This window comes from Heptranchias perlo, chromosome 27 (assembly GCF_035084215.1).
Source record: "Heptranchias perlo isolate sHepPer1 chromosome 27, sHepPer1.hap1, whole genome shotgun sequence".
Lineage (NCBI taxonomy): Eukaryota > Metazoa > Chordata > Chondrichthyes > Hexanchiformes > Hexanchidae > Heptranchias > Heptranchias perlo.
This window is the reverse complement of record NC_090351.1, coordinates 5,451,410-5,473,280: the sequence shown is the minus strand read 5'-3', so window position 1 is coordinate 5,473,280 and position 21,871 is coordinate 5,451,410. Positions and strand designations below refer to the sequence as shown.

Below are 21,871 nucleotides of genomic sequence, written 5' to 3'. Positions count from 1 at the left end.
AGTGCACTGGATACAGCAAAGACTATGGGCCCTGACAACATCCCAGCTGCAGTGCTGAAGACTTGTGCTCCAGAACTAGCTGCGCCTCTAGCCAAGCTGTTCCAGTACAGCTACAACACTGGCATCTACCCAACAATGTGGAAAATTGCCCAGGTATGTCCTGTCCATAAAAAGCAGGACCAATCCAATCAGGCCAATTGGCGCCTCATCAGTCTACTCTCAATCATCAGCAAAGTGATGGAAGATGTCGTCGACAGTGCTATCAAGCAGCACTTACTCACCAATAACCTGCTCACCGATGCTCAGTTTGGGTTCTGCCAGGACCACTCGGCTCCAGACCTCGTTACAACCTTGGTCCAAACATGGACAAAAGAGCTGAAATCCAGAGGTGAGATGAGAGTGACTGCCCTTGACATCAAGGCAGCATTTGATCGAGTGTGGCACCAAGGAGCCCCAGTAAAATTGAAGTCAATGGGAATCAGGGGGAAAACTCTCCAGTGGCTGGAGTCATACCTAGCACAAAGGAAGATGGTAGTGATTGTTGGAGGCCAATCATCTCAGCCCCAGGACGTTGCTGCAGGAGTTCCTCAGGGCAGTGTCCTAGGCCCAGCCATCTTCAGCTGCTTCATCAATGACCTTCCCTCCATCATAAAGTCTGAAGTAGGGATGTTTGTGGATGATTGCACAGTGTTCAGTTCCATTCGCAACCCCTCAGATAATGAAGCAGTCCGTGCCCGCCTGCAGCAAGACCTGGACAACATCCAGGCTAACCCTCGCGCCAGACAAGTGCCAGGACAAATAAGGAGGAGCAGTGCAACTAGATTTACAAGGGCTTAGGTGTCAGCGAGAAATCAAACTGGATAAGTGTATAAATGTTTGAAGGCAAGGAGTATGTAAATAGAGCAGTGTGGTGTTGAGGAAAGAGATCCTGAGGTGACAGTAGACAAATCTATAGATCCTGGGGTGTTAGGAGATAAATCTTTAGATCATGTGGTGATCGTAGATAAGTATTTAGATACTGGGGTGAGAGTGGATAACATTATAGATCCTGGGGTGATGGTAGATAATTCTACAAATTACAGTGTAACATCAGATAAATCTATAGATCTACGGGTGATATTAGATTAATCTATAGATCCTGGGGTGATGGTAAATACATCTTAAGAACATAAGACATAAGAAATAGTAGCAGGAGTAGATCATACGGCCCCTCGAGCCTGCTCCACCATTCAATCAGATCATGGCTGATCTTCGACCTCAACTCCACTTTCCCGCCCGATCCCCATATCTCTTGATTCCCCTAGATTCCTAAAATCTGTCCATCTCAGCCTTGAATATATTTGTAAACAATTTCACAACACCAAGTTATAGTCCAACAAATTTATTTTAAATTCCACAAGCTTTCGGAGGCTTCCTCCTTCCTCAGGTGAATGTGGAAAATTCACCTGAGGAAGGAGGAAGCCTCCGAAAGCTTGTGGAATTTAAAATAAATTTGTTGGACTATAACTTGGTGTTGTGAAATTGTTTACAATTGTCAACCCCAGTCCATCACCGGCATCTCCACATCTTGAATATATTCAACAACTCAGCATCCACAGCCCTCTGGGGTAGAGAATTCCAAAGATTCACAACCTTCTGAGTGAAGAAATTCCTCCTCATCTCAGTCTTAAATGGCCGATCCCTTATCCTGTGATTATGCGCCCTAGTTCTAGACACTCCAGCTAGGGGAAACAGCCTCTCAGCATCTACCCTGTCAAGCCCCCTCATAATCTTATATGTTTCAATTAGATCACCTCTCATCCTTCTAAACTCCAGAGAGTATTGGCCCATTCTACTAAACCTCTCCTCATAGGACAACCCTCTCATCCCAGGTGAACCTTCACTGCACCACCTCTATGGCAAGTATATCCTTCCTTAGATAAGGAGACCAAAATTATACACAGTATTCCAGGTGAGGTCTCACCAAAGCCCTGTACAATTGTAGCAAGACTTCCTTACTCTTGTACTCCAACCCCCTTGCAATAAAGGCCAACATGCCATTTGCTTTCCTAATTGCTTCTTGTACCTGCATACTAACTTTTTGTGTTTCTTATATGAGGGCACCCAAGTCTGTCTGAACACCAACATTTAATAGTTTCTCACCATTTAAAAAGTTTTCTGTTTCTCTATTCTTCCTCCCAAAGTGAATAACCTCATATTTATCCACATTATACTCCATCTGCCTCCTTCTTGCCCACTCTCTTAACCTGTCTATATCCCTTTGCAGACTCTTTGGGCTCGATGTTCAAAGTGCGGCGGGGTGGCAGGGGGGGGGGTGAGCGGGGGGTGAACGGGCGCGCGGGTAACCCGACTAATAAAATCCTACTGTTTCCCACTCGATCGCAGGTTAATAGATGGCCCTTAACGTGGGTTCCAGGTTTGCCGTCCGAAAGCTGTGCAGTGGACTGTGCACTCGCATGGCAAGCTATCAACTGGTGCGGTTCCATTTCAAGGGCCATTGTTCCAAAGGCTTTTGCTGTAGCAAAGACCAAAAGGCACAATGGAGCAGCAAGGGGCACGGCTGTTCCAAGATTTAATGATGCCTCACTGCAGCAGCTACTGGCCGGGGTGAGGAGGAGGAGGGAGATCTTCTACCCAGCGGACGGGAGGACGTAGCCTGCCTCTGCCACCAAGAAGGCCTGGCTCGAGGTGGCAGAGGAGGTCACCAGCAGCAGCAACATCTCCCGCACCTGGATCCAGTGCAGGAAGCGCTTCAATGACCTAACAAGGTCAGCCAAAGTGAGTACACTTACTCATTCTCCTGCATTCCATCTTCCACATCACCGCCCCCACCCCCCAACTCATTCTGCAGTGCCAACATTACTCTATCACATCACTCCTCACACCCACTTAAGGCTCATCCTCAACTTACCTGGACTTCCTCAGCACTTCCTCACCTCCCCAGTACTCATCCCACCACTACCACTCAACCCAATCCTCATACAACGTCATGGCTCTGTCTCATATTCACCCTCTGATGCACCTCTTTCACAGTCAGCCGCACCCAAAGCAATGCATTCATCGGCTGACCACTTCACCATCACTCATTCACACATCTGTACTTTCTCACCTTTATGGAGAAGAGAGCTCAGAATGCACGCGAGAGGGCGAGGACTGGAGGAGAGTTGTGGTCCTCACAGACGCAGAACAGGAGGCCCTGCAGATCAGCTGCACCCTCGAGTGCCTGTCCGTCGGGGACGCTGAGATTAGCACCCCACAAACATCTGGTGACACAATTTTAACATTCAGCACACACAACATGAATTGATGTTAAAAATGGTTGCCATGTTGAACACCTCAGTATGCTCAACGAAACATGACACATCTATGAGGATGCTTACTATTGCCTTCTGTTCTCTTACAGGCCCTTCAATGACCACAGTGACGGCAGAGGGCGATTCCTCAGAGGAGCTCCTGGCCTGAGGGTGCACCGTCACATCAGAGTGAACCATCCACCAGCCCAGATACTCACACCCACCTCGGTGGATCCTAGTAGTCAGTTAGTTGGGTTGGCACCTGGTGAGTCACCACACACAAGTGAACATGAGCAGACACTGGTGGCAGGGGCAGCTGTGGAGAGTCCGTGTCGGTGGGAGCACTCCTCTCCAGGCTCTGCTCAGCTGGACACAGATGCTGAACCCCAGGGGCCTGGGTTGATGGTAGATAAATCTATAGATCCTGGGGGTGACAGTAAATAAGACTATAGATTCTGGGGTGATGTTAGATAAATCTAAAGATCCTATAGTGATTGTAGATAAATCTATAGATCACGGGGTGGTAATAGATAGATCTATTCGTCCAGCGACGATAGAAGAAAAATCTATAGTTCAAGGGGTGATAGAAGATAAATCTATAGATCCTGGAGTGATAGTAGAGGAATCTATAGATCTTGGGGTGATAGTAGAGGAATCTATAGATTCAGGAATGTGATAGATAAATCTACAGACCATGGTGCGATAGCAGATAAATCATAGCTCCAAGTGTGATAGTAGATAAACCTACAGATCCCAGGGGTGATGGTAGATACATCTATAGATCCTGTGGTGGTAATAGATACATCTATAGATCCAGAGATGATGGAAGATAAATCTATAGTTCAAGGGATGATAGTAGATAAATCTATAACTCCAGGGGTTTGATAGATAAATCTATAGATGCAGGTGTGATAGTAGATAAATCTATAGATCCTGAGGTGGTAATAGATACATCTATAGATTCTATGGTGATAGCAGATAAATCTATAGATGCAGGTGTGATAGTAGATATGTCTATAGATCCTGGGATGATAGTAGTTAAATCAAAAATCCTAGCGTGATTGTAGATAAATCTATAGATCCTTGGTTGATGGTAGATATATTTACATATTCAGGGGTGATGGGAGTTGAGTCTATAGTTCCTGAGGTGATGGTAGATAAATCTATAGATCCTGGGGTGATAGTAGACTAAACTATAGATCCAAGGGTGTGATAGATAAATCTATAGATCATGGTGTGATATAGATAAATCTATAGATCCAGAGATGATGGTAAATAAATCGAAAGGCCATTGGGTGATGATAGATAAATCTAAAGATCCTGGGGTGATGATAAATAAATCTATTGATCATAGGTTGACAGTAGGTATCTATAGATCCTGGCATGTTAATAAATAAATCTATAGATACTGTGGTGATAGTAGATAAATCTACAGATGCTGGGCTGATAATAGATTAATCTATATTTCCTGGGTGTGATGGTAGATTAATCTGTAGGTCCTGGGCTGATGGTAGATAAATCTTTAGATCCTATGGTAATGGTAGATAAATCTATAGATCCTATGGTAATGGTAGATAAATCTATTGATTATATGGTAATAGTAGATAAATCTATAGATTCTATGGTAATAGTAGATAAATCTATAGATCCTATGGTAATGGTAGATAAATCTATAGATTCTATGGTAATAGTAGATAAATCTATTGATTATATGGTAATAGTAGATAAATCTATAGATTCTATGGTAATAGTAGATAAATCTATTGATTATATGGTAATAGTAGATAAATCTATAGATTCTATGGTAATAGTAGATAAATCTATAGATTCTATGGTAATAGTAGATAAATCTATAGATCCTATGGTAATGGTAGATAAATCTATAGATTCTATGGTAATAGTAGATAAATCTATTGATTATATGGTAATAGTAGATAAATCTATAGATTCTATGGTAATAGTAGATAAATCTATTGATTATATGGTAATAGTAGATAAATCTATAGATTCTATGGTAATAGTAGATAAATCTATAGATTCTATGGTAATAGTAGATAAATCTATTGATTCTATGGTAATAGTAGAGAAATCGATAGATCCTATGGTAATAGTAGATAAATCTATTGATCCTATGGTAATAGTAGAGAAATCTATAGATCCTATGGTAATAGTAGATAAATCTATTGATCCTATGGTAATAGTAGAGCAATCTATAGATCCTATGGTAATAGTAGATAAATCTATTGATCCTATGGTAATAGTAGAGAAATCTATAGATCCTATGGTAATAGTAGATAAATCTATTGATCCTATGGTAATAGTAGATAAATCTATAGATCATATGGTAATAGTAGATAAATCTATAGATCCTATGGTAATAGTAGATAAATCTATAGATTCTATGGTAATAGTAGATAAATCTATAGATCCTATGGTAATAGTAGATAAATCTATAGATCCTATGGTAATAGTAGATAAATCTATAGGTCCTATGGTAATAGTAGAGAAATCTATAGATCCTATGGTAATAGTAGATAAATCTATAGATCCTATGGTAATGGTAGATAAATCTATAGATTCTATGGTAATAGTAGAGAAATCTATAGATCCTATGGTAATAGTAGATAAATCTATAGATCATATGGTAATAGTAGAGAAATCTATAGATCCTATGGTAATAGTAGATAAATCTATAGATCCTATGGTAATAGTAGATAAATCTATAGATCCTATGGTAATAGTAGAGAAATCTATAGATCCTATGTTAATAGTGGAGAAATCTATAGATCCTATGGTAATAGTAGAGAAATCTATAGATCCTATGGTAATAGTAGATAAATCTATATATTCTATGGTCATAGTAGAGAAATCTATAGATCCTATGGTAATGGAAGATAAATCTATATATTCTATGGTCATAGTAGATAAATCTATAGATCCTATGGTAATGGAAGATAAATCTATAGATCCTGTGGTAATGGAAGATAAATCTATAGATCCTGTGGTAATGGAAGATAAATCTATAGATCCTGTGGTAATGGTAAATAAATCTATTGATCCTATGGTAATAGTAGATAAATTTATAGATCCTATGGTAATGGTAGATAAAATTATAAATGTTGGGCTATGTCCCCTAGTCCTAGTATTCAAGTATAGGAGATCTCCAAAAACAGGTACAAATGTCTCAGCAGCCAGGAGCAGTAATCCATCCACTAAATCCTGCATGGTCCCTTTAAATAGCACTGGTGGGATTCATCAGTTCAGATGGTTGGGATCAAGATTGTGCGTTGAGTTTAACGTCATGTCCCAAAATGGTGTCTGTTGCTTTAAATCAGCATTGCACACTCATTGTATTATTTTCTCCTTACTTTACACGCTTCCAGCGTTCGGTATTTGTGCATGCGCTAATTCCTATACCAAGATGATATCCGACGCACGGTCACACTGGAAACATGCACGCGCAGCCAATACGCCATCTTGAATGTTGGCGAGGCTGTGTAGCGCCGAAACAACGGGGGCCACTCGGCCCAATTTAGCGCCCATGATATTGTTCATCTCTAAGATGTTATTGCTTAGTCCCCATCTCGTGTGCTGTGCATTGGACTCTTAGGAAAGATATTATTGCCCTTGATAGGGTACAGAGGCGAGGCAAGAAAATGATTCTGGGTGCAGGCATTTCAGATATGAGAGAGGGCTGAGGAAATTGCATTTGTTTCCTTTGAAAAAGAAGAGACGTTAAGGTGATCTAATTTAAGTTTCCAAGATCACAAAGGACAACTGAATGGAACCATTCTCAGCAGTGAAGATTTCAACCAATGGGAACGCAAGTTAAAAATTGGTTAGGAGTAAGAAGAGAACACAGCCCAAACCTGTTCACTTAAAGATTTAAAAAAATTAAAATAAGAGTAATATGACATTCCATATTTTTAAAATTTAATTTTTAGTTTTTTCACAGTCATTAAGAGTCATCATGCTTTTAGAAAGTAGTGCAGGGCTGGTATTTTTCAGCGTACCTTTTGGTAGCGTAAGTATTTTCGTTCCAGCTGGGCAGATGGGTAAGTTTATGAATGGTCATTGATTTGAGTGATTGTAGCGTAGTGTAGCCCTTTAATTCACAGCTGTGAAACCGCCAGTGAACCAATGGGAGCAAGTTCACAATTTCTGGGTTTTAATGTGCTTGTGCGCATTTGTGAACTCACTCCATCGATTCGCCAGCAGAGAGAGAGAGAGAGAGGGGACGCCATTATGGAACGGTGTCCCAACATGAGTAATTTCTGGCCCAATAAAACTGAGGTATAAAGATGGTTTTTTGGCACAAAGGCTGGCGACAAGAGCATCCTGGAGCTTTCCAAAATAACAAGAGAGAAAGAGGGAGAGAGAGCGAGAGGGAGAAAGAGAGAGAGAGAGAAAAAGACAGAGAGAGAAAAAGTCAGAAGGATTCCACATTTGGAGTCAATGACACCTGGACTGTTTTACCTGCTACTCATTTCTCTCCACACTGACAGTGTCCAGCAGTGCAGAAGGTTCTACCTGCATCTCACCTAACATCACACAGGTCCATGGGCTGTCCAGCAGGAGTGGTTCTGACAGTCAGTAACAGGCTCTCTCATACCAACTGCTCTTTGAGCACAAGGAATACCTTCTGGACAAAGAGGAAAAGTAAAAGAAGCTCTCGATTCATCCAAGCGTGATTGAAGTGGGAATTCAGATGTCAAAATTTGAAATATTTATAGTTGTAGTTTTCACTGTTCAAAAAATCCTCAGAACAGTTAGACTGAGCCAATTCTTTGTACATTGAGACAGCCTACACTTCCTGTGGGTAAGGTTTGTGCTTTCAGGTGAGTTTGTACCTTTTTTTGAAAAACCGGTGTGAAGGGGTAAGGCCCAAAGTACACAGACCACCAAGGCTGAAGAAAGCAGATGAGGTAAATCAGGAAATAGTCATTAGGTGGCATGTAGCTCGTGTTTTAAAGACTGAAGATTGCAGAAGGAAGGGAAAGTTGAAGGTAACAAGTTCTATGGTTTTCCAGTTCTGAGGAAGAATGATTTAGATTAAGAGACAGTGAAGATTAGGAGAGAAGAATAGTATGTCAGGAAGTGTACTTACAGCGTGGGAGGAATGAGAGCGCAAGGTTCTGAATAGACAATACAAAGGGAAAAAAGGTTAGGATAGAGAGAGAAAGCTTGGAAGCTAGTGGTGAGAAAGGAATCACCTGTCAGATGACACATATTCTCTTATATCCTATTCAGGAATAGGAGAGGTGCTAAAAGAGCCTTCCTAGATATGGGAACAGGATTTTCTTCAACAAAGTTGAAATTCATATAGACCAGAGATGAGCTTCATAAGAGAGTTAAGAGTTCTTGAGCAGAAATGTGTTGGGTGTGAAAGAGCAAACTGTGATCCTTGGATCATGCAATGCTATTTGAAGGCAAAGAAGACATTGAGACCAGAAATATCAATAGATGAAGAAGGACTCAGGGTGAACCCATCAAAGAGGTGATAGCTGTTGATTAGATTTGCAAGGTATATGATGAATTGAGAAAAACAAAATTATCGTTGGCCTATTTAAGGACATGGAGAAGATCAGATGATGGTAATTCAACTGTAATACTGTGAAAGGACTAGAAGGTGATGTCTGAGGATGTGCAATCTGATGAATGTGAAGTGGAGTCAACAGCAAAAGAATTGGACAGTGGCTTGTTGATATGAAGGAACAAGAGTGGACAGGGCTTTGCGGAACTTCTGTTAATGGATAAAGAGGCAGAGGATGAATCACCAACTACACAGAGTGATTTGAGAGAAAATGAAGTAGCCAGGAACATAGCTTTGATATATAGTCATGTGACGGTAACTTGTTCAGATATGCACCGTGCCAGAGCTTGCCAATTGCATTAGAGACGTCCATGATAATGACAAATGATTTACCCAAGTATTCAAGCGCAGAATTTCAGAAGTAACATGGATCACAGGATCACCAGTAGAACTGCCGTGCGGTTGATTAGGACAGAACTTTCCAGATAGTGAATAACTTGAGAGTTAACTGCAGCTTCCAGAACTCTATAGAGTATCAACATGAGAGGGTTAGGGAGATGGGTTTAAAAGATCATTTATTTTAGAATTAGAGTGGGCAAATTGCCAAGGAGAAGGAAAGACAGAGAGATTAAAGAGATGGCAGAGGTTGGACTACGCTCAGAGACATGAATTTGAAGATCATGGCAGAAATACCACCAAGACGTGGGTTCTTATTGCAGTCCAGACAGCAGAGAATCCAAAAGGACTTGGTAGGGAAAAAGTTAAAATAGAATAAAGCAACGAAGGGAGGCTCTTTCAAGATCAGTGAGAATAGAATTGGAGCAGAAAAGTGAGCCAAAGTGATCAGCTTCCTCTTTAAGAGAACTAGCAACTGAACCATCAGCATTGGAGTAGGATGAAAAGAAGTTCTGAAAGATAGCTTTATGAAGAGAGCAGTGAGGAGCAAGTGATGGAGGGACAGGAAGACAGCAATTCATGATTCTTTTTATCAAAGTTGTTTTTAATATATATTTCCGTCATCTAAATAGGATTAAAATACACATGCCTATTTAAAATATTTGTTCTCAGGATATGGATAATGCTGACAAAGGTCAGCATTTATTGCCTATCCCTAATTGCCCTGAGAAGGTGGTGATGGGCCTTTTCCTTGAACTGCTGCAATCCTTCTGCTGATGGTGCTCCCATAATAATGTTAAGTAGTGAATTGCCAGGAATTTGACCCAGCGACGATGAAGGAACGGCGATATATGTTCAAGTCAGGATGGTGTGTGACTTGGAGGGGAACTTAGAGTGATGGGGGTAACTTTCAACCTCGTCACCTGGGCAGTAACCTGGCGGAGTGGATTGTCTGCCCATTGTAGAATCCGCCCGAATTTTGACCAATTGATTTCAATGGGATGAAAATTGGACAGGTCCTACAACTGGTGGGTGATCTGCTCTACCCGGTTACCGATCAGGTAGGGAAGATGAAAATTACCTCCATGGTGTTCCCATAGTGTTGCTATTTGTGGGTAGGCATATTATGGGCTCGCCATCAAAAGGGGCAGCATTTCTGACAGGTCTAAAAAGGGGTGAAATCCTATCGGTTTCAAGTTCTACCCCAAAAAGCAAAAGCAAAGAAGTTATGCTAAATCTTTATAAATTACTGGTTAGGTCTCAGCTAGAGTATTGTGTCCAATTCTGGGCACCACACTTTAGGAAGGATGTCAAGGCCTTGGAGAGGGTGCAGAGAAGATTCACTGGAATGATACCAGGGATAAAGGGCTTCAGTTATGTGGAGAGACTAGAGAAGCTGGGATTGTTCTCCTTAGAGCCGAGAAGGTTATGGGGAGATTTAATAGAGGTGTTTAAAATTATGAGGGGTTTTGATAGAGTAAATAAGGAAAAACTGTTTCCACTGGCAGGAAGGTCGGGAACCAAAGGCCACAGAATTAAGATAATTGGCAAGGGGGGAGATGAGGAGAATTTTTTTACACAGCGAGTTGTTATGATCTGGAATGCACTGCCTGAAAGGCTGGTGGAAGCAGATTCAATAATAACTTTCAGAAGGGAATTGGATAAATACTTGAAAAGGAAAAATTTGCAGCAGCTTTGGGGGAAGAGCAGGGGAGTAGGGCTAATTGGGTAGCTCTTTCAAAGAGCTGGCACAGGCACGATGGGCTGAATGGCCTTCTTCTGTGCTGTAAGATTCAATGATAAACTGGACAGCAAATGTCCAGCTTTTACAGTAGAAATTAATTTTATTTCCACTTACCCCTGTGTCTTTTGACAGTGATTTTTAGTTATTACGTTTCAATGGATCCACATTATCTGCAATCACCAGAACTGAAGCTGTAATACCAACTCCCGGCCATGCCCCATTCCTGCCCATGTCCAGTTTTGGACTTGGGAAAAGTTGGTAGCACTAAGTCCATAAGTCAATGGTGTCCAATATGTTATCCATTAGCCACATGTGGCTAATTGGGAATCCAGATGTGGCTAATTGCATTTTTAATTAGTAAATAAATAATGAGTAATTGTCACCGTCGGTGGGCATGTGATCTCAATGCTCATTTGCATGCTGTATGTATATGTACTTTTACCTTTTTGTGTGTTTATTGATAAAATGGTAAGACCAAAACCAGAGTGCGCGAGTGTTTATTGATCTTTGTGACTGCTTTACTTCCTTGGTTATGGAATGCTGACAAATGTTTGTTAAGTAAATATACACATGAAGTACATTAACCTGTATTGTGTGCAAGGTGTTTTCTACTAAAATGAGTCAGTGTGGATAAAACGGTGTCGTCATAGTTACACCTGTGGTGGCTCGTCATTAATTTCTATTGAACAATACTGGACTAAAACCATCTAGAAACTGCCCTTTATCAATAAACAGAAATGAATATTGGTGACATTACAATATGATGGGGGAAGATTTGTTCTGTTTGCTATGGGTAATGACTCCATAACTGTAAGCACAACATTTTTCTAGTTGGCATTTGTAGCTAAATTATAAATTCATTTAAAAAGGATATGTAGAGACACTGAGCAGAGTAAGCCATGGTAACAGTGACCATGTTGCTACGCAGAAAGGTGGAGTAAATGGTCCCCCGCCCGGAGTCAGTTCTATGGCCAGTAAAGTGGGAGGGTAACAGTGGGTACCTGCTCATAGTTCTTAGCCCAAGAGTCGTAAAACATCACTTTTTCTTCCGTTGCCATGTCTTTGTATAAAGTGAGGAGGTTCTTGGTGGCAGCAGCTACATCGATTCCAGACTTTTCCATCCTGTGAACATGAGCTGGTAAAAGGAAGGTTAGAATAAAATATTTCAGGAAAATCTTCCTTTTATTCCAGTTACAGGGGATTGAAATGAGACAGATACACCCTACCTACCAATACTGTACAGGGATTGAAATTACATTGTTTTATTGGGGGTAATTTTAACTTAACTCAACGGGCGGGAAACCCATGGGACCGGGTGGAATGCCGGTTTTACACCCGCTCAATGACCTCAATGGGGAGTAAAATTGAGTGAGGTGTAAAACCAGCATTCCACCTGATCCCATCAATTTCCCAATGGACGGGTTAGGTTAAGATTGACCCCTTTTGAGCCTACAGAACAGAAACAGGCCATTCGGCCCAGCTTGTCCCTGCCGGCGTTTATGCTCCACATGAGCCTCCTCCCACCCCTCTTCATCTAACTCCATCAGCATATCCTTCTATTCCTTTCTCCCTCGTGTATTTATCTAGCTTCCCCTTAAATGCATCTATGCTGTTGGCCTCAACTACTGGTAGTGAGCTCCACATTCTAACCACTCTGGGTAAAGAAGTTTCTCCTGAATTCCCTATTGGATTTATTAGCGACTATCTCATATGACCCCTAGTTCTGGTCTCCCCCACAAGGGAGATATTTGCTCTACATCTACCCTATAATTTTAAAGACCTCTATTACATCATCCCTCAGCCTTCTCTTTTCTAGGCAAAAGAGCACCAGCCTGTTCAATCTTTCCTGATAAATACGTCCTCTCAGTTCTGGTATCATCCTTGTGAATCTTTTTTGCACCTTCTCCAGTGCCTCTATATCCTTTTAATAACATGGAGATCAGGAAGTGTCAGCTGTGGCAACGCTCTCGTCTATGAATCCAAAGGTTGTGGGTTCAAGCCCCACTCCAGAGACTTGAGCACAAAATCTAGGCTAAAGTTCCAGTGCAGTACTCAGGGAGTGCTGCATTGTTGGAGGTGCCGTCTTTCGGATGAAATGTTAAACCTAGGACACATCACTGGGGAACCCGGAAGTCGGCGGGCTCCGATACAGTGATTTCAGTGATTTTCGGAGCTCCCAACACACCTGCTCCTTCACCCAATGATCGAGCCCCAAGTGTGGTCAAACCAAGGTTCTAAACAAGTTTAACATAACTTCTCTGCTATTCAATTTTATCCCTTTAGAAATGAACCCCAGTGCTTGGTTGTTTTTTCTCATGGCCTAATTCACCTGCGATGCTACTTTTAGTGATTTGTGTATCTGTACCCCCAGATCCCTCTGCTCCTCTACCCCATTTAGACTCTTATTAACCAAGCAGTATGTGGCCTCCTAATACTTCCTACCAAAATGCACCACCTCACATTTATCCATATTGAAATTCATTTGTCAATTACACGCCCATTCTGCAAGTTTATTAATGTCGTCTTGTATTTTGTCGCATTCTTCCTCAGTATTAATTACACCTCCCAATTTGATGTCATCCACAAATTTTGAAATTGTACTTCTGATTCCTGAGGTAATGGTTCCAGCACCAATCCTTGTGGAACACCACTTCCCACCTTTTTTCCAGTCTGAGTAGCTATCCTTAACCCTTACTCTCTGTTTCCTGTTTTCTGTTTTGTAGCTGGCTTGTTATCCATTCTGAATGTTACTGCAATCCTCCTCACAAACACAGACAGACTAGATTAATTCTGCAGCCTGTCTGCCTTCAATCGGTGTGAAATCTCCAGTGGGAGGTGGATTCAGTGCTTGGGGCAGAATGCCCTTGGAAATCAGGTTGCTCATCTTCTGATGTTGCTTTAATGTTTTAAAGTTTAATGCTTTAATGTTCAAGAAGGCAGCTCACCACCACCTTCTCAAGGAGGGATGGGCAATAAATGCCGGCCTCGCCAGCGACGCCCACATCCCATGAACGAATAAAAAAAAACTTTGCAGCACAATGTGGAAGAGGTCACATTGCTGTGAGTAGAAAGATCTTACCTGCTGCTCACTCCCACACTTGTTCAGTGCAAATGTGCCAATGAAACACACACACACTCCCTGCAAGGAAACCGAGACCCACCTCCCAGAAAAGGGCAATGGCAAACATGTCAACAATAAACATATTCCACTGCCTGGAGCTGAACATACGATTGAGTAACTGATTATTTTGCTAACTTTGCACAAAGGTTAGGTATATAAAGCAGCGGAGAAATTAACCCCGTGTCAAGGATAACTTTATTCACCAACTGAAATGGGAATTTGGGGCCGGAGGGACAATGGCACAGTTCACTTTGAAGTGTAGTCACTGCTGTAATGCAGGCAAAGGTGGCAGCCAAGTCACGCTTAGCAAGATCTCATAAACAGCAATGAACTAAATGACCAGGTAATGGCCTAGAAAATTGATAGTGCCCCACCTGTTCCTCAGATGCAAAAACAGCCGCCTGAGCATCAAATATGGCAGGTGGGGCACACTTGCTCATTACACGCTGGTAGTGCAATGCCCGCCATTTTGGTAAAGGCAGCAAAAGAGGTGTCTTGGGCCTGCGCTTGAAACAGATGTTAGGCCAGGCCTAACACCTGTTTGAGGCCATCTTTGTAAACCTGGTCTGCCCTGAACACAGCTCGTGCTGGGCAGGCTGCGTTCAGGAAAACACGGTCTACATGCGGCCTAACCAACGGTCCTTAAAGGGACCACGGCAAGCCATCACTAAAAAGATATGTCTTTATAAATACTTACCTGAATGCGGAGCCAGGAGGCGGGGGAGTGCTTCTCCTGGGACCACTGCAGTACTAAAGACCGTTGCTGACCTCCACTCAGTCCCTTCACTATCGCCCCGCTCCCTCTATCAGTCACTACCCCCTTCCCACTCCCAATCACTGCCCCCCCCCGGATCGGAACCCTCTCCCACCTGATCACTTCCAGCCCTCTCCCAGGACCTCCGGAGGGCCCGAAATTGAAATCCTCTTTGCCGGCGAGCTGCCTGGGTTGATTGGTATCTCAGCCATTTAATTGTTGTTGTTTCTCTTGGAGAATAGCATGAAGTAGGCTGATTAACAGTCAGACAGGCCGCAATATGAACCTCCTTCCATGGCCGTAATCATCTTTATACCAGTCGATAAGGTGGTTAGTCCTTTATGGCGGGAGGGTTTTATGAACTCCCACAACCTGTACAATGAGGTGGGGCCACCTACACCCACCGAGGTTGAGTAGCCCCCTGGATGTCGATCCAGAATTCAGAGGCAGAGCTTCCATGGGGGAGCCTTGACTCTCGGGGTGGTCTTGACCATGAGGGGGTCTTGGCCTTGGGAGGGTCTCGACCCTTGGGGAGGGGGTCTCAACCATGGGAGGTCTCGACTATCGAAACCATGATGGGGGGATCTTGACCATCGAGACCATGGGGCGGAATCTCGAGCATGGGGAGGTCTCGGTTATGGAGGGGTCTCAACCATTGACACCATGGGGGGGGGAGTTCTTGACCATTGAGACCATGTGGGGGTTCTTGACCATGGGGGGAGTCTTGACCATCGAGACCATTGGCGGGGGGGTTCAGCCCTCGGGGGTCTCGACCATCGGGCAGGTCTCGGCATGAATGCTGGTTTAATATCCTATCCAGCAATTTCTGAGATGGGGTGGTTGGGGGTGAATGAGACGCTGAGATCCTAGGCCAGAATTTCTGCTCAGTGGTGGGGAGGAGAAGGTGTTCTTCTCTGACCACAGCCTTCTCCTGGCCGACTGTCACCTACAGGACGACCAGAGAGTGGGCAGGGGGATATGGAAACTGTTGACCCCGGGAAACATTGAGGAACTAAAGAGGGATTACAAAGGTTGGAGAACCGTAAAACCCCTCTGATTCCCCAGTGCATTGGTGGGAAGCCATCAAGGCAAATATCAAGAGGTTCTTCATCCTCAAAGGTATTCAGAAGGCGAGAGAGAGGCAGAGGGAAACGTCCCAACTCCAGAAAAGTAAGCAGAATCTGCTCCTGTTGCAGTCGATGGGGATCGATGTCGGGGAAGAACTCAGAGAGGTGAAGGACCAGCAAGCCTCGCTCTTTGCCTCCGAGGCCTCCAAGATCATCTTCCGGTCCAGAGTCTGCTCCGTGGAGCAGCCCGACGAACTGAGGATCTGCAAATCCTTTAATGCCGGACTGTACGACACGAAGCCCACAGACAGGGCGGCCTCCCAGTCCTTCCTGTTGTCAATCATAGAGGTTTTAGACGACAGCAAGCGGGAGAGTCTGGATCACCCGCTAACTCTGGACGAACTGACAAAGGCCGTGCGATCCTTTGAGAAGAGTAGGACTCCCGGAAGCAACGGCTTACCGGTGGAGTTGTACTCGGCTCTGTGGGACTGGATAGGCCCAGACCTGCTGGAATTGTACGGAGGTATGCTTCTGGCAGGTAGCATGTCAGACTCCATGCGGAAAGGCATCATCACCCTCATCTACAAACGGAAGGGGGAGAGGGAAGAAATCAAAAATTGATGACCCATCTCACTACTTAACGTGGACTACAAAATTCTGTCCAAGGTCATTGCCAATTGGGTCAAGTCAGCCCTGGAGTTGGTGATTCACCCCGATCAGACCTGCGCTGTACCCGGCAGGAAGATCTCTGATAGCCTGGCGCTACTCAGGGATACGATCGCCTACATACAGGACAGGGGGGTGAACACAGGACAAGGGGGGTGAACACCTGGCTCATCAGCCTGGACCAGGAGAAGGCCTTTGACAGAATATCCCACACGTACATGATGGACGTGCTCTCCAAAATGGGGTTTGGGGAGGGAATCCGCTATTGGATCCAAATGCTCTACACAAACATCAGTAGTGCAGTCTCAATCAACGGGTGGGAATCAGAAAGCTTCCCGATCAAATCTGGAGTCAGGCAGGGCTGTCCTCTCTCCTCCGTCTTGTTCGTGTGTTGCATCGAACTCTTTGCCGAGTCCATCAGGAGGGATGCGGGCATAAGAGGGGTGACGATCCCAGGCAGCGGAGGCACTCAGGTCAAGGCCTCCCTGTACATGGACGACGTCACCGTCTTTTGCTCGGATCAGCTGTCGGTCGCAGATTGATGAGCATCTGCGACCAGTTCGAACTGGTCTCAGGGGCCAGGTAACTCGTACCAAGAGCGAGGCCATGTTCTTTGGGAACTGGACCGACCGATCCTTTGTCCCCTTCACCGTCAGGTCGGATTACCTGAAGGTGCTGGGGATCTGGTTCGGGGGGGCCGGGCTGTGTACCAAGAACTGGGAGGAGCGTATTTCCAAGGTCAAGCAGAAACTGGGACTGTGGGATCGATGATCCCTCTCGATCGTGGGCAAGAACCTGGTCATCAGGTGCGAGGTGCTCTCGGTGTTGCTGTATGTGGCGCAGGTCTGGCCCATACCTCGCTCCTGCGCCGCGACAGTCACCCGAGCCATCTTCCACTTTATCTGGAGATCAAAAATGGACCGTGTCCGCAGGGACACAATGTACAAATCTCCAGAGAAAGGGGGGAAAGGCGTGCCCAATATGGCCCTCTTCCTGGTGGCTACCTTTGTGTGCGGCTGCATCAAGCTGGGACGCAAACACAAAGTGTCACTATGTGCTGAGGTTCTATCTGTCCCTGGTGTTGAGAAGGATGGGCCTGGCCACGCTGCCATGGAACACTCCATCCAGTTGGACCGTTCCGCCCAACCTGTCTTTCGTCGAAAAGTTTATGCAGAAGAACACCTTTGACCACAAGGCGATCAGCAAGTGGTCCGCACGTAACGTCCTCGAGACCCTGTGGGAAAAGGAGATGGTGGATCCTGTCAGTTGGTTCCCGAGCAGACTGTCAAAGTCATTTGGCAGAACGCCTCATCACCAGAGCTTTCAAACAAGCACCAAGATGTAGTTTTGCTGGTGGTGAGACGAGCCCTTCCCGTCAGATCCTTCACGCACTCCAGGAGTCTCAGCGCCACCGTGCGCTGTCCCCGAGGAGGCTGCGGTGGAGACGAGACCGTCATCCATTTCCCTCTGGAATGTGCCTTTGCAAAGAAGGTCTGGAGAGAGATGCAGTGGTATCTGTCCAAGTTCGTCCCGAGCAGTTCCATAACACAGGACTCTGTGCTGTATGGGCCGTTCCCAGGGACGCACACCGAGACAGACATCAACTGCTGCTGGAAGACCAAATTAGATATACCCACCCTGTGAATACATCAAATAAGATATACCGACCCCTGTGAATACCCCAAATCAGATATATCCACCCTGTGAATACATCAAATTAGATATACCGACCCCTGTGAATACCCCAAATTAGATATACCCACCCTGTGAATACCCCAAATTAGATATACCCATCTTGTGAATATATAAAGTTAGATATACCTGTGGAGACATGGATTAGGGGAAGAAACAGTGTGACGACTGATAGGGTGGAACTACGGACATGTCCTTGCTAGCAATTGATTTTCTATTGTGTAGATGCAAACGGTGATACTCGAGACCACATCTAATCTCGTTAACCGTTAAAATATTTTAGGCGTCTTTGAACTTGTTACTTGATGAAAGGCAATCAAGTCAAAAGGGAAGTAGACAAAGACACAATGATCTGCATAAGATCAAGCCCTGGAAAAATATACATAAGATAATGAGCTTTGAATTGGTGAATGACAAACTTAGACAACCAGTCTAGGAAACAAAGATCAGCCAAATACAGGTTGTCTTTAAGTGGTGTTTGACCAAAGACAGACAATCCGTCTATGTGTATTAGATAAGTTTCAGTAGGCGTATCCAGAGTATGAGAAAAAGGTAGCATAAAGGAACCATACTTTTGGCTGCTAGTGTGTACAATACTGAAGCTGCTGCCTCTATCGTACTGTATCCAGAGTCAGGCTGGAATTAAAGAAAACATATCTACGTTTGATTGTACCCTGATGGTTGAACTGCTCTCAATAAAGGGTACACTGTCTTTTAATCGGAAGAAGCTACCGTATTCTGCTTACTACGAGTATTCGTTAACATAGAAGATTATCACATTCGTTAACAATACCGACCCCTGTAAATACCCCAAATTAGGTATACCCACCCCTGTAAATACCCCAAATTAGGTATACCCACCCCTGTAAATACCCCAAATTAGGTATACCCACCCCTGTAAATACCCCAAATTAGGTATACCTACCCCTGTAAATACCCCAAATTAGGTATACCCACCCCTGTAAATACCCCAAATTAGGTATACCCACCCCTGTAAATACCCCAAATTAGGTACATCCACCCCTGTAAATACCCCAAATTAGATATACCCACCCCTGTAAATACCCCAAATTAGATATACCCACCCCTGTAAATACCCCAAATTAGATATACCCACCCCTGTAAATACCCCAAATTAGATATACCCACCCCTGTAAATACCCCAAATTAGATATACCCACCCCTGTAAATACCCCAAATTAGGTATACCCACCCCTGTAAAAACCCCAAATTAGGTATACCCACCCCTGTAAATACCCCAAATTAGGTATACCCACCCCTGTAAATACCCCAAATTAGGTACATCCACCTCTGTAAATACCCCAAATTAGATATACCCACCCCTGTAAATACCCCAAATTAGATATACCCACCCCTATAAATACCCCAAATTAGGTATACCCATCCCTGTGAATACCCTAAATTAAATATACCCACCCCTGTAAATACCCCAAATTAGATCTACCCACCCCTGTAAATACCCCAAATTAGGTACATCCACCTCTGTAAATACCCCAAATTAGATATACCCACCCCTGTAAATACCCCAAATTAGATATACCCACCCCTATAAATACCCCAAATTAGGTATACCCATCCCTGTGAATACCCTAAATTAAATATACCCACCCCTGTAAATACCCCAAATTAGATCTACCCACCCATGTAAATACCCCAAATTAGGTACATCCACCCCTGTAAATACCCCAAATTAGATATACCCACCCCTGTAAATACTCCAAATTAGGTATACCCACCCCTGTAAATACCCCAAATTAGATATACCCACCCCTGTGAATACCCTAAATTAAATATACCCACCCCTGTAAATACCCTAAATTAGATATACCCACCCTGTGAGATCACCAAATTTGATTTTTGTTAAATTCAATCATGGGATGTGAGCATTGCTGGCAAGGCCAGCATTTATTGCCCATCTCTAATTGCCCTTGAGAAGGCGGTGGTGAGCCGCCTTCTTGAACTGCTGCAGCCCGTGCAGATATACCCGCCCTGCAGAAAACGGAGTAGGAATGAATGGGTCATTTTCAGGTTGGCAGGCTGTAACTGGTGGGGTACCGCTGCAGATACACCCACCCTGTGAATACTGCAAACCTTGAACACCCCAATCCTTCAACTGTATCTAGCAGGTTGGGGATTCTTGGATTGGGGTGTAAACTACCTGGTCTAGGGTCAGGTTTGCCTTAAGGATTGGGGTGTACACTACATGGTCCGGGCACTGGTTGGGGATGAAGGAGTGGCCTCTACCCTACTTGTTCTTGGGTATATTGGATGTTGCAGAATTGGGAAGTACCTTTCTGGTTAGGTTGGGGTTTGAAGGATTGGAGGGTGGTCTGGGATCAGGTTAGGGTTTGAAGGATTGGAGGGTGGTCAGGGATCAGGTTGGGGTTTGAAGGATTGGGGGGTGGTCGGGGGTCAGGTAGGGGTTTGAAGGATTGGGGGGTGGTCTGGGATCAGGTTAGGGTTTGAAGGATTGGGGGGTGGTCTGGGGTCAGGTTAGGGTTTGAAGGATTGGGGGGTGGTCTGGGGTCAGGTTGGGTTTGAAGGATTGGGGGGTGGTCTGGGATCAGGTTAGGGTTTGAAGGATTGGGGGGTGGTCTGGGGTCAGGTTGGGTTTGAAGGATTGGGGGGTGGTCTGGAGTCAGGTTGGGGTTTGAAGGATTGGGGGGTGGTCTGGGGTCAGGTTGGGTTTTGAAGGATTGTGGAGTGGTCTGGGGTCAGGTAGGGATTTGAAGGATTGGGGAGTAGTCTGGGGTCAGGTAAGGGTTTGAAGGATTGGGGGGTGGTCTGGGGTCAGGTTGGGGTTTGAATGATTGGGGGGTGGTCTGGGGTCAGGTAGGGGTTTGAAGGATTGGGGGGTGGTCTGGGGTCAGGTAAGGGTTTGAAGGATTGGGGGGTGGTCTGGGGTCAGGTAGGGGTTTGAAGGATTGAGGAGTAGTCTGGGGTCAGGTAAGGGTTTGAAGGATTGGAGTATCCCCTACCTGGTCTTTGTGACGTTGGGTTGGATCACTTCCAACCTCTCTCATATTCTTTTGTTTTTTCTCTTCTCTCCTGAAATGACCAGTCATGGTGGACATAAGAACATAAGAACATAAGAAATAGGAGCAGGAGTAGGCCATATGGCCCCTCGAACCTGCTCCGCCATTCAATAAGATCATGGCTGATCTTCAACCTCAACTCCACTTTCCTGCCCGATCCCCATATCCCTTGATTCCTGTAGAGTCCAAAAATCTATCGATCTCAGCCTTGAATATATTCAATGACTCAGCATCCACAGTCCTTTGGGGTAGAGAATTCTAAAGATTCACTCTCCTCTGAGTGAAGAAATTTCAACTCATCTCTGTCCTAAATGGCAGACCCTTTATTCTGAGACTATGACCCCTAGTTCGAGAATCTCCAGCCAGGGAAAACAGCCTTTCAGCATCTACCCTGTTAAGCCCCCTCAGAGTCTTATATGTTTCAATGAGATCACCTCTCATTCTTCTAAACTCCAGAGAGTACAGGCCAATCTACTCAATCTCTCCTCAGAGGACAACCCTCTCATCCCAGGAATCAATCCAGTGAACGTTCGTTGCACCCGCCTCTAA

The 21,871-nt window shown here is 44.4% G+C and overlaps 1 protein-coding gene across 4 annotated transcripts in view; it reads right to left on the bottom strand.

Annotated features, from left to right (window-relative positions):
- LOC137344669 (methyltransferase-like protein 27) overlaps nucleotides 1–21,871 on the bottom strand; it is a 46,617-nt gene that overhangs the window by 10,159 nt on the left and 14,587 nt on the right. The window contains exons 1-2 of one of the 4 annotated variants that reach the window (XM_068007793.1): nucleotides 21,266–21,571; nucleotides 11,968–12,101 (exon numbers count right to left, since the gene is read on the bottom strand). In XM_068007793.1, coding sequence (XP_067863894.1) covers nucleotides 11,968–12,087 — 120 coding nt within the window. In that variant the 5' untranslated portion in view covers nucleotides 12,088–12,101; nucleotides 21,266–21,571. Of the gene's footprint in view, nucleotides 1–3,109; nucleotides 3,221–11,967; nucleotides 12,102–14,045; nucleotides 14,116–21,265; nucleotides 21,572–21,871 lie in introns of those variants that run through there. The other 3 variants (XM_068007795.1, XM_068007794.1, XM_068007796.1) reach the window with 3 other exon arrangements.